At 43.1% G+C, this 13,353-nt stretch overlaps 2 protein-coding genes across 3 annotated transcripts; one reads left to right on the plus strand and one right to left on the minus strand.

Annotated features, from left to right (window-relative positions):
- The first annotated feature begins 1,174 nt into the window (after positions 1 to 1,174).
- On the plus strand, positions 1,175 to 7,113 carry CCNG1 (cyclin G1). 2 transcript variants are annotated; one of them, XR_015222587.1, is made up of 8 exons: positions 1,175 to 1,275; positions 2,012 to 2,275; positions 3,349 to 3,602; positions 4,188 to 4,266; positions 4,346 to 4,444; positions 4,681 to 4,875; positions 4,956 to 5,171; positions 5,539 to 7,113. XR_015222587.1 is itself a non-coding variant. In XM_086621353.1 (7 exons), exons 2-6 carry the CDS (start codon positions 2,012 to 2,014, stop codon positions 4,870 to 4,872), a joined length of 888 nt encoding a protein of 295 aa, XP_086477479.1. In that variant the 5' UTR covers positions 1,175 to 1,275; the 3' UTR covers positions 4,873 to 4,875; positions 5,539 to 7,113. The 2 variants fall into 2 exon arrangements, 1 of the variants encoding a protein (XP_086477479.1); XM_086621353.1 differs by lacking the exon at positions 4,956 to 5,171.
- An 872-nt stretch (positions 7,114 to 7,985) lies between these two features.
- On the minus strand, positions 7,986 to 13,302 carry NUDCD2 (NudC domain containing 2). Its single transcript, XM_086621538.1, has 4 exons — positions 13,114 to 13,302; positions 12,287 to 12,335; positions 10,824 to 10,975; positions 7,986 to 9,876 (listed from the first exon to the last, which is right to left on the minus strand). Exons 1-4 carry the CDS (start codon positions 13,300 to 13,302, stop codon positions 9,793 to 9,795), a joined length of 474 nt encoding a protein of 157 aa, XP_086477664.1. The 3' UTR covers positions 7,986 to 9,792.
- Between the last annotated feature and the right edge of the window lie 51 nt (positions 13,303 to 13,353).

A 13,353-nucleotide genomic window follows, 5' to 3' on the forward strand; every position in this document is an offset into this window, starting at 1 on the left:
AAAACACTTCTTCCAGCCATTTCTCAACTGGTATTCACTTTTGATAAAATAAGAGATAATGAAACATTTATTAAATAAATGAATAAATAAATATTGGGCCTTGAGCATGCCCTAAACGCTCTCTATAGTAAGCAAATCTCTTTACTTGCCTACAGTCAGTTCAGAAGGGGAATATTTTCTGCTCCCGGAATAGTTTTAAATGCTGTTTTAAATGTTTTTCAACAATATCATGTGTTTCCTAAACCTTCTAACATAACTACTTACCTCAAAGAGAAAGTTTACACACAACCTGGCTTGATACCAACAACAGGCTAAATTTAACTTCCACCAGCACCACGTTCGCGCCCCCACAGCCCTGCGTGAACCGCCGTCCGTTTCGCGAGCAGACGGAGCGCTGCTGTCCCGCTCAGCCCCGCGCACACCGACAGGGCGCACAGGCGGGGTGCTGGCAGCAGCCGCCCGGCGCCCACAGCTGGCCGGGGCCAGCCCGGGCTGCTTTAGCAAGAGGCTGATGGGGCCCTTCTGTTAGTCTTGACGCTCGGTAAAAACACAAAAACATTTCTGAGGGACTGGAAAATGTTAAGGGGAAAAATAAATAATCCTTACTGATTTGTACCTGAAAGATCTCAGCCCTGCGGGAGGCGGGACAGCCCCACACCGTCCCTCCGGCAGAACGGCTTTAACTCTCCCGCCCCGTCGGGCCAGCGGGGGGCTGCGCCGAGCACCTAGAGCCGCCCGCACACGCTCGGGGGCGCGGCCGACATGCACGCAGCGTCCCGGCGAGCGGCCGAACCGGGTCCCTGCCGGGGCCGGTGCCTCAGGGGACGCGCTGCAGCCCTCGCGCGCGGCGGAGGCGGCAGCGCGGGAACACCACGCTCCGGCCCGCGTGGCGGCGCGAGGGAGGGGCGAACCCCGGGATGGGGCGGGACGCGGAGGCACCACCAGAGGACGCCGCTGTGCTGGCCCCGCCTGTCTCTTATTGGCGACGCTCCGCCCCTTCCTGCCATCCGCGCCCCGTGATTGGCCTGCTTGGGACTCTGTCACCCGCGCAGCCCCGCCCCCCGGACCGGGAGCGGAGGAGCCCCGGAGCGGTGCGGGCCGGGCCGGGCTGTGCGGGGGGCGGCGGCTGCATGGCGCTCTCCCGGTGCTCGCTGGCGCCTGAGGAACAGGGCAGCGCCTTACAGTGACTCCTCGGTGCTGCCGCGGCTGTTGCGGCGGGTCGCACCGGTTCGGGGCCTTCCCTGCGAGGAGAGGAAGCGGGGCGGCAGTGACAGGGTAAGGGCGCGGGGTCCGGCCTCGCCGGCAGCGGGGGTGGGCTCGTCCCCGCTGCGCCCGGCCCGTCTGTGGGACGCGCGCGGCCCCTCGGTGCTGGCGGCGGAGCCCCCGGACGGCGAGCGGCAGGCCCGGGCATGTCCCGGGGGGCGGCGCCTGCGCGCTGCGCGGCCCCGCGGGGTCCCGCCGCTGCAGCGGGGCCCGGGGGGTGGCGGGGGCGCGGCAGGGCCCTGCCGGGCACCGGGCACTCGGTGCGGGGCTCGGGCTGCGCCGTGCGCGGTTGCGGGCGCCGTTCCGTGGGAGTACGCGGGGTGCGGTGGCCGCGGAGCCCTCGGGCCTGGTGCTGGCCCGGCTGCGGGGCCGGCCGGTCTCTGCGGCGGGCGGTGCGGCGCCGAGGTTGGAGCTGGAGGCGTGACCCCGGTGAGCGGAAGGGTGGCTGCGCCCGCCGGGGCCGCCGGCTCACCGGCGCCCTCCGTGCGGGGCCGCTTCGCCGCCTGCGTGCGCTGTGCGACCGGCCGGTCCCCGGCGCTGCGGGCCGGGCGCTGATGCCTCCGGTATGTGCCCGAGCTGGTGCGTCCCTTCCAAGGGCTCCATACGTGTCGCTAATTGGCGAAAGTGCTTAGGCTTACACTTGCCTACAGAGAAAGGGAAGTTTCTGTCTTTGCTTAGGAGACAACAGTAACTTTAAGTTTTTCCCCTTTTAGTTGTTTGATACATATAAATTTGTTTCTCGTTACAGATGATTGAAACACTTGTAACTACTGAAGCTCAGGAACTGCTGTACCAGCTCACAGCCCTGTTGGAACAGGAGTTAAGATGTCAGCCAAAGGCCTCTGGCCTGAGACTGATTGAGTCTGCTCATGATAATGGCCTCCGGATGACTGCAAGGCTGCGAGACTTCGAAGTGAAAGATCTCCTCAGCTTAACTCAATTCTTTGGCTTCCATACAGAGACGTTTTCACTAGCTGTGAATTTCTTAGACAGATTCTTGTCAAAAATGAAGGTAAGGCTTTTTATAAAGTGTAAGCTCTCAGTCATGAGCTTCTGCTCGTTGCAACCTTGTTCCTATTATATGATAAAACATCTTGGTTTTAGAAGGCTAAAGGTTAAGCTCCTTCCAGCAAATCTGATTGCTAAGAAGAGCTAAAAGATGGCTTTCCCTGTTCAGATTTGAGTATCATTAAGAAAGCTGTTTCCTTTGGAAAGAGCCTACAGGAAGAGGACATCAGTTTCAACTTGATGATGCCCATAGGCGTGGAAATGCAGGCCACATTAATGGGTTAGATCAAGACAGAGTGTCTTGCCTGTTGCATGTACACAAGAAGACCTTATATTACTTCTTATTTTGATGCTGTTTCAACCTACCCATAAGCTTCATGTACATCAAGAGGCTTGATGTTGTTCAGCATTTAGAGTCTGGTAAAACATTTAGTTAGCACTCAGTTCTAGTGTGCATATGTGGCACGCTGACCCGGGTTGTTTTTAATTGTCAAACGAGACAGGATTACTACTGTACTGTTTGGTCAAGAACAAAAGCTTGTTTTTCTTGTGTGTTGAAACAAAAACGAGAAAGCCAGATGGAGTGGATAGGAAAATAATGATTTGAAAGACTTCTGAATCCAAAATAAGCAGTAAAAATGGGGACTGTAACGCCTATGGAATAAAATAAGTCAGTTTTTATATATATATGTTTGTGTGTGTATATCTGTGTTCATACATATGTGTGCATACATACAGAAAAGAGTAAAAAAAATATCTTTTGTATAAGCCAATATGTACAGCACTATAGGTCCTAAAAGCTTCTGATTAGGTTATTATAGAACCTCATTTAGAAACCAGTTCTACCTCAATCAAAATAAGTTTTTCTGCAATCTTGGGTTTTAGATTCATGAGGCAGAACTTGTATTGTGTAACGGTCCTCTCATTAAGTTAAATAAAGATAAGAATGTAAGTAGAGAACACATCGCCCACCCCCTATGATTTTTTCCTAAAATACATTGATGTCTATAAAGTTTCGTACTTACATGTTGAAATGGCCTTTCTCTTTGCGAGAAACAAAAATTTACTTTTCTTTAGGTACAGCCTAAACACTTGGGCTGTGTTGGGCTCAGCTGCTTCTACTTGGCTGTGAAGGCAGCAGAAGAAGAGAGAAACGTTCCCTTAGCCACTGACTTAATTCGAATAAGCCAGTATAGGTTCACTGTTTCCGATATGATGAGAATGGAGAAAATCGTATTGGAGAAGTTGTGTTGGAAAGTCAAAGCTACAACAGCCTTCCAATTTCTACAACTATATCATTCACTCATTCATGAAAATTTAAGCTGTGAAAGGTAAAATATGTAATACTTATCTTGCTGTGACTGCGTATGACCAGGAAGCCTATATAGAAAAGTAAGCAGGGAAATAACTCCTTGGCTTTTCTATACTTAAAAAAAACCCACAAACTTTCCCCCTTATTGGTAAATGTGAATATCTGTGCTTTAATATTATTTTAATTTAAAATGTCATTTATATAAATTGATCTAAAGAGTATTGCTCTCTGAGCCGAACACCAGATTTGCTCAATAATAATGGCATAATAAATCTCTGCTTGTGCTGCATTAAGTATTGCCTCATTGCAAAGATTTCAAAATCTGTCTTAGAAAGAGATTCCTTTTGATAGTAAGCACTAAAATTCCTTGTTGGTAAACCTATTTTGGCAATGCAGCTCTCCCCAATGTAACACAAGATTTATTTTTGGCATTAGGACTGCCAAAACTGAACACCTGTTTGACTGTAACCCTAGAACTTCGGGGACAAATGGGGCCTTTGTTTAAATAACGAACATTCTTGCTGCTTCTCTGAGTTTCCAGGGCGGTGCTGCCTTCCTCAAGCTTGTGTTCTTCTTTTACATTGTCTCATCTATTTTATTATAGGAGAAAATACCTTAATTTTGAGAGACTTGAGACCCAGCTTAAGGCATGTCACTGCAGAATCATGTTTTCTAAAGCCAAGGTAAACGTCTTAAAAGCTCAAAGACAATGAGACTACTGCACCTTAACAAAAAGTTTAAAAACTTTTTCTCTCTCTCCAGCCTTCTGTCTTGGCACTGGCTATTATGGCACTAGAAATAGAAGAGCAAAAACTGCTGGAATTGACAGAGGCATTGGAATTTCTGCAGTTGCATTCCAAGGTATGGATAAAGCTTCAGGGGAGGAACGAAGAAAAATGCATGCAAGGGCCTACACAGTGGGGAAGGGGGAGGTCCATTGCCATACTGGTTATTTTTTTGTGGCTTTGTTATGGTGGGTTTTTTCCATTTAGCTTGGGATCTTTGGCTTCCTATCTTATGTGAAGAAGGTAAAAGTACATGTATGAAATAAGGATTTAATGAGTTATTAACATATGAGATTCTGTCTTGCTATTTAGATAAACAACAGAGATTTGACCTTCTGGAAGGAACTGGTGTTGAAGTGCCTTACAGAATATGCTTCGAGCAAATGTTCCAAACCAAATGTCCAGAAATTAAAATGGATTGTGTCTGGACGTACAGCGCGGCAGCTCAAACATAGCTACTACAGAATAACACACCTTCCTACAATTCCAGAGACCAGCTCATAATAGGTAACTCCTTGTAAAATCTCCTTCTGGTAATGTAGAAGTAATTAGCTGTTAACTACCTCCAAGTTTCTTATTCCATGTAGGTGACCTCTTGAAGACATGTAACATAAACGTAGTAGGCCTGTTATAGAGGCTGGTCTGTTGTCGTGTTCATGCTTGAGCCAGTGCTGTACCTAAAGAAGTGGCAACCTAATGTATGAGCGTTGGAGAAAGAACTGATCCTCTGGTGTGCTGAGGGAGCAGAAATGTGTTCTACAGACATTGGGACCTCATGCAAACTAATATGTGGAGTAAAACTGGTAAAAAGGCAGAAAAAAGGCTTGGCTTGCTCCTATCCCGAAAAGAATCGCTGAGAGGAAACAGTTGCCTGTTAGCATGAGTTTCTTGTAATCATTCACTTAAACCACTTAAAGGGAAAACTGTTTTATACAGTTGTACTTGTATAACTGTCTGTTTAGTAAAGTCTAAAAACTGTAATTCAGTTACTCATATTACTATTTTTTTACTCTGTAGAAATCGTGAACTACTTCTTTACCTAGACTTTAATTCCAAAGGCTACATACTTTGTGTAACAGCTGTCTTGCTGTTGCTTTGTTATATTAAAGTCTGATGCTTTTTTTGGCTCTTGTAGCAATCCCTTCAGTTGACTGTTGTTTTTTTTTATAGGAGTACAATAAAATGAGGAGAGAACCATCCTGTGACCTTGTCAACAGACACATGAATATTTGAGAAACAAAGTCTGAAACTTGATCTTTATAACGAAGAGCTAATAGAAAGAACATGTACCATTTCAGACGAAAGATCCTTCCAGCAAACGCGTTCTTTTCATGATGATTACAACAATATTCAGTGTCAGTTTTCAGTCTTATTTGTTAGACTGTTTACTGTTCAGTGAAATACCACAATACCGATAGAAGGAATTTTAACACCTTATAGTTTGTAGAGCAGCTTGTGTGGTCTAACCTTGGTTTACTGTAACTGCAAGTGCTGATATTTAATTTAAAAAGCCTGGTTTACTTTCCAAAGATTACGTGACACTAGGAAAACATGCAGTAGCATAGTGCTGCAGCATCTCAAATAAAACTAAATACTAATCCCCCTCAATATTGATGACAGTAGCAGATGCCCGTCAGTCCACCTGACATGCTGTTTGGGCAGTGTCATGTGTCTGCGTGTTCCTGCTGGGCAGGGCACTGGCCTTCTACCATAGACATACAGTAAAAACTGGGCTGTAGTACCCACTGAACATGGCAAGTAGCTAGAGCAGAAGAAAAGAGAAATCTTACTTTGCTGCCTTGCATAAGTCAGTCACTAACAAAGCTTCAGTAACTTCAGTATTTTGTAAGAGGTGTACTTTACAGAGATTACGAATTATTTCTTAGACCATAAAACCTTCATGGTACCTAATGAAAGCTGAGAGAAAGCACTGGGTCACCTGCCCCAAATCTGGCATCGTTTTTCCAAAGTTTCACTGTACAAGAGGTAAATGCTTATGCTGAACGGGTGCATTTTTACAGGCACAGTAGGAACAGGGCTAATGCTCCATCTTGTCCTATCTGTAGGAGCAATCTAGTTGAGAAACACTAAAGATTGCTTCAACTCTGACCACTTTAAGGGTAAGCTTCATAAAATACAACTGTTTTTTTCTGAAGACCAGATCAGTACTTGGGGCATATCACACTTCTACTAACAAGGAAGTGAATAATAGAAATGTATTATTGTATGTAAGATGAATAGAGGTGTTGGGGGAATGTTGCTAATGACCTCTTGAATTCTGCATCATTGTGGAGCAGAGGCTGCTAGTGATGGGCTGTTACTAAACTGATGGCCGTGTGAACTGACTTAGCGGAGAAGGAGAGATCAGAATGTTCTGAATATAATGTGGGCTTAGATGTTACCGACCAACTCTGTCCCCTTTATGGTAACAGCTGATGGGGAAACCATTCTTTGTGCATCTCAAACTAATTAAACCTTTCACAGAAGACTTCATACCAAAGCTCTAAACTGGACAAATCAAACCTTCTCATGAACTCACGGGAGTGATTGCACTGCGTGACACGTAATTGGGTTTGCATCTGCCAGTGCTGTCTGCTTTGTGCTGGCCTCTGAAAAGCCTACGAGCGATTTGGACAAAGGCATCGTCAGCCTACTGGAAGAGACGGAGAAGATGCAATGTGCAATTCTAATGGTATTGTCATGTCTCAAGATATGTACCTTTCAATTAAATATTGAAATGTGCTTAACTTGAGTAACTTTTTCCTTGTTTGTTATAAAACATCTTCATAGGAAGCCTATAAAGTGGCTTATATCTGAACAGCACCCGGAAAAACCTCCAGGTGGGAGGTAAGAGATGGAGATTTTTTCCAATTTTTATTTTTTTGTTAAGAGGTTGAGGCTGCATGGGAAAGGCTAGAGAATGAACAGGAAAAACTCAAGATGCTTGAAAATTATTTCAACTTGGCCCACGATTGCTCTGAATCCTTTGAAAGTGTCAAGATTAAAAAGACTGACTTAATAGCTTAGATGGTTCAAATTTGACTTCAGCCCTCTTCCATTATTTATCTAATAATACATATTGCCTGGTTTTGTACATTGCAGTAAATACATGGATGGTGCCTGCTTGAGAGAATCTAGCACTAAGATTGCTCATCCCAAGATGTGAGTTTTTGCACTCATCTGAGCATCTCAGTCTGACTAGGTGTAAGTAGCTACACATTTCCATGCCTAGCAGTGACTCAGAGCAGCTGTGGTCTTTTTGATAAAGAGAGCAATGCTGTGGCATTACTTGAAGCTGATCTTTAACTAGATACATGAAAATAATGCCAGTAGACTGTCTTCCATTCATTCACATAGCAGAATAGCACTCTGAGTGCACAGGCTTACTTCCTATAGAGTAGGTTGCTCTCAGTACTGTATCACATCTAAATTTACGCACCTGTCGCTGCTTGTCTAAGAAGCAAGGGATTGAATCCCAGTGAGACTTAGGAGATGGAACACAAACCACCATTTGTTACAGACTGAGAACTTAGTAGATAACTGATTAAGGGAAGTCATAGCATCGTTTTTATTTTCATCTAGTTTCTTCCAAAATTGGAGGTCTGTAACTTACAGTAGAAATAACTGAGTAGTTCGAACCTTTCCTCTTAAAACAATTCAGAGCTAAATGCCTAAATACTTCACAGTTGTCCTCCTTCCTTGGCATCAGCCTTGGACTTGCCTGCAGGATGACTCATTACTTCATAAAGCAGAAAATACAGGAATAAAGTCTGGCTTTGAAAGTGCATACAAGAAATGTGAGTTCATGCACTGAAGTGTCAGATGTCATTCTAAACTTCTGCTGTAAGCAAAAGACATACAAAACTGTCCTGTGCAGACCAACTGCTGTCCCAAAAAGCATTTAACTGGATAGTACTTCAGCATTTTGATGCAACATTAACTGTTTTCTATCTTCCCTCTGTCTTCAGCTGCTTTTGCAGCAGTCTTGTTCATTTAACTATACTGCCCACCCCCTATATTAGGATCATGGTAAAGAGAGAAAACTTCAGAGCCATACATCAACATTTGGTATCACGCTACTTCCCTTTGCAGAGTAAGGCAAGTTCTCTGTAACCCAAGCACAGTGTATGGACTGACAATATTGTGTGAAGGTGACAGGGGTAGAAGCAGCATACTTGATTTCAGGAGTACGTAGTGTGTGCTTGCTCCTACAACAAGAAAGCATTGGATATAATCACAAAGAAAGCATTCTTCCTCAACTATTGCTTTACTTTTGCCATATGCCAGCTGAAATGACGCAATTTTAGAACGAAGGCTCAGGGGTATGATGGACAGCTGCTGGTAATTTATCTCTAGTGAGACTTCTGCTCAGGACTTAACTACAGGCACTACTTTCAGAGTCCGGAATACAATAGGATTTGGCAATCATGTTTTATTCTCGTTAGTGTGTTTGACGTAGCATTTGTCCTGTGTAATGCTGTGGTTGGAATGCTCCTCAGCTGCATCCTTAACAATGAGTAGAAAATTCCTAATGTGTAATTGGCACACGCAAAATGTTTTATCATGCAATAGCTAAGCTTAAAATGTGCCTACCAAATTTAAAACTGTGTCTACAAAAATCTGCAGCTTTTTAGATACACTACGAACAACTCGTGCTATATGTTGGTAATGAATAGATGTAAGATACCATTTCCTACTTAGTGACTTCCTACTTGTTTCAAAAGTCATTATATTCTCTTACTTTCAAAATTTTAAATATTTATACTAAAAGGCTATATTATATTAACACATAAAATTATTTATATCCAGACTTTCACCTGACCTTTCAGTTTTCTAGTATCGTTTGCTTGGTAGCAAGTATTAATCAGTAGTGCTATATTTGACAGCACGGTGGATTGTAAAATCTTATTTGAGGCAAGATGCAGTGGTTTCTTTATTTAAAATAGTTTTAGAATGATATTAATGAGTTCTCAGAGGGCTGCTACAGAGGGAAAGTGTAACTGTAGCAATTCTAATACTCTTCCCTTTGCCAGTTAAGAGAAAATATTAAATATCTTGCTTATAAGATCTATTCTTCAATGGTGAATAAGATATTCTTGCATGAAGACAAGGGGTATATTTATAACATAGTTTACTGTAGTTTTTCTAAAAAAATAAACACCGCAATCCAACATTTTGCTTAAAGATGTTACTTTTTTGCATACACCATTCTATACAGTTTGTGCCTTTGTATTCAGTTATCGGAGCTTATAAATTGGCTGGTAACACTTTGTCTTCATTCCACTGGAAGAAATCTTTTTTTTCACTGAAGTAATTACTTGACAAAAGTCTGCTGAAGAGGTCACTGAAATCTTCACCAGTTACATGATTCCATTCTTTAAGTGTAACGTGTAATTCCTCTCAAGGAACACAGATAAACACAGTTTACTTTTCAAGACTAGAAAAGTCTGGTCCTCCTTTGCTGTAATTTCCAGAAATTTCTGCCCCGCTGAAGTCAAATCCAGGATTCTGATGGAGATAAGAGTTTAGGAGATAGATCATTCTTAATAACAATGTTAAAAAAACGCCCAACCAACCAACAAACAAAAAAAATCCAAAACAGTTTCTGTTAATATTCTGCCATTTTAACAAGGGCATATAACAACTTGTCATCCATTTGTCGTAGCACTGAATTCCTGGAAAAATGCATCAATAAATAAACCTTGAATTGTCATAGTTTGGTTGCCTACTGCTGCAGTGACTTTGTAATGCAGTTCTCAATTTGGCAAGCAGTTGGATCTCTCAGTAAAGAAATACTAAGGAAAAGTCTAAGAAAAAATTCTGGCTTCTGGTGTCCCTTGAAATTACTATTTGAAAAGAAAAGTACCTGCCATGCAGGATAACAACTTCCATAAAAATGATGTTCTTTATTACAGTATGTAGTGTGCTGATTCAGCTGTTAAGTAATAAGTTGGAATTCTACAGCTCTGTAGACGTGCATAGGAATAGTTGCGTGCTAAAGGTGTGCCAAAACAATTTGAGCGATTTTAGTAAAAGGGCAAGGAAAATATTTTCCAGATAACTGTTCTACATCATCTGATGTTACAAACAAATGTACTCAATAGAGCTTGATGTTAAAAGTTTGCTGTAAATATGGCTATGTCATAATTCTAGATAATATTAGAAACTGTGTGTAGCCTAACTTAAGTGAAAAGTTTTTAGTATTATGCAATAAACACTTAAACAGCAATACCCCCCAAACTCATCTTAACTTTTCACAAAACCTTCAGACAGACTACAGGCAGAATAACCTCTTGAAAGTATACTGATAAAGTCTCATGAGTGTTCTATGTATGCAAACTACAGTATACGTTTCCGTGGCACTGGACAGCAGAACAATTTTGCTCAGCTTTCATAGCCACAACCTGTGTGTGCCAATGCAAAATAGAAGGAGTAATTATGGTCCTTTAACTTGCCTCTCGTTGGAATCGCTCCAGTGTAAGTTTCCTTTGCATCTGGTCCTGCACCCAAGGGTCAGCAGCATACTCGTTTTCTAACAGAGAAGTCCAACAATTTCCAGCATCTCGATTTGTCTTCATTAGCACAATTCGTATCAGCTTCCTGTCTTCTGTTGAATGAAAACAAGCACATAAACCAACCATTACACTCAGTCCTATGTGCTAGTTGTTTTTGTTGTTTTGGTGAATTCACCATTAACAAGCACGGGATTTTCTTGGTGAAGTAACTTGAATTCTTAATGCCAATGCCAACATGGTTATTGATAAATAAATAAACAAACATTAATAAGAAATAGAAAGGCTGAAGCGAAGACAGTCTATACAGCCATCTCTTCTCTTTCTAGCCGGTAAAATGCTGAAGCTGTTTGAGGGATTAAAACACAGTTCATACATACTTCTGTTGCAAACATAAACTAACCTTGTAGAGAGGTTCACAACAGAGAAAATATTTAATCTATTAATATATACACCTCAGCTAAGGCAATAATGAAGGACGTGAGATCAGATTTTACAGAGTAATTACCAATAAAAGCCAGAATTAAGTTTTAGCGACATATGGAGGTGTAATCAATTTATTTAAACACAGACAGCATGCCTCTATAGACAATATATTGGAAGTACACTTCAGAGTTAAATGTAAGATGTTTACTTCTACTTAATTGAATAAACATGGCATTATAAAGTGTATTTTGAAGATTATTTGCATACTGGAAAAAAGCAGGCTTCACAATGTTTGTTTACACTTCTAAATTTCATGTTTAAGATACTAGATCATGAATCAATATTTAGAGTAAATATTGAATGGAAAACAAAATCCATCATAGAAAAACACTAAATGACAGGCACAGTCCACAAATCAGATTGCCAAAACCCAAAGTATTTTGAACATTTAACAATATTTATGATGTAACGATCAGAGAAGCTTTTTTTGCTCGCTTTCTGTAGGTACCTCAGTATGATTTTTAGATTGCTTTTTGATTCTCTTGGACTGTAGGTTTTGTCACCCATCCCAAAAATATAATGTGTATAACATCACTTATCCCAAAAATATAATGCATAAGAGACGGAAAAAAACCAAGCAAAGTAACAATTACGGAGAGGCACAGGCCACATAACTGTACTGTAACTGTCCAGCTTTGATAAGGGTTTGCAAAAACCTCACTATATGGAAGTGTTTGCAGTCCATTGATTACTACCTTCCAAGATACAACATTTTCCATTTACTTTAATCTCGAGGGCTTTTGTACTCAGTTCCTTCGTCTGGCAATAATCATAGAATCATAGTGATTGTCTTTTTTACGAATCTATGTACAGGGAAGAAAGTAATCCTTCCCATTAAAAAAAGGGGGGCAAACTCTTCTGCAGCATATTTAGAGACATTCTACTGCCCTCAAAATGTCATTTCAGATGTAGGTTATTACCTAACGTCCATGTTCCTTCATCGGTTATTGTAGAGTCAAAAAGTTTACCCTGCAAAAGACATTAACAGTATTACAAAACAGGAAAACCTGTTCAGAATCCAGATCATACCGAATTGTGAAGTTTTACTCCCAATTTATTTTTTCTTTTCTACTGAAAATGAAGAGGGTGATCTGGCCCTGTAAGTATAGACTTGCACGTAGATGATCGGAGATTCATCTTTTGTTAGACTTTTTTTTTCCATTTCATTTTTAATAAATACTGTAATAATAATATTGTAAAAATACCCGTCACTGTTTCAGTATCCCGATTCATTGCAAGGGGTGGTGTTTCTCAGAGAGCAATGCCATTTGTAATAGACTTGCCAAGAAAATGCCAAGTTTCTGATGTCCAGCTAATGGTGCAATGTGTGTACATCGCGCCACGAGCAACGTGAAAGCAAATCTGCTCTTGAACTGTTTTTTTTGGCTTTCAGCAGTGAACGAGGCCACGCGCTTACACACCGCCCAGACCACTGCAAAGGAAGAACGCAAATCCACCTGAATTTGTTGTCTTTATTTCTCCTATCGCCTTTAAAAGACCGTGCAGTCCCACAGAACCGCTCCTAATAGATTCCACTGTTAATTTACCAAAATCTAGGTGTTTAAAGAACAAAAGAGGAAAAGCGCAACACGGCAGAGCGATATTTTCACGCCCCCGGGACGCAGCGGAGCCCCCTACGGCCACCGGCGCCCCGAGGCCGCCCGCCGGGCGCGGGCCGCGTCCCGCCGCCCCCTCCCTCCCTTCCTCCCGCCCCGGCGCCCTCCGGTGCCCCGCGGGGGGCCGGTACCTGCAGCACGTCCCGGCCCCGCACGGCGAGCGCGATGTGCCGGCTGCGCAGGCTGCAGCGCACGTCCTTGGCGCGGGTGCCCGGCGGCACCTGCACCTCGATGAACACCTCCTCCAAGGTCTGGTACCAGCGGCCCCAGGGCGTCCCGCAGGGCACCACCCCGCTGCGCTCCTCGAACGGAGCCGACATGGAACACGGCGACCCCGCACCGCCCCGCCCGGGCGGGAGCGCCGCCCCGCG

Source organism: Tauraco erythrolophus, chromosome 16, assembly GCF_009769465.1.
Source record: "Tauraco erythrolophus isolate bTauEry1 chromosome 16, bTauEry1.pri, whole genome shotgun sequence".
Classification (NCBI taxonomy): Eukaryota; Metazoa; Chordata; class Aves; order Musophagiformes; family Musophagidae; genus Tauraco; species Tauraco erythrolophus.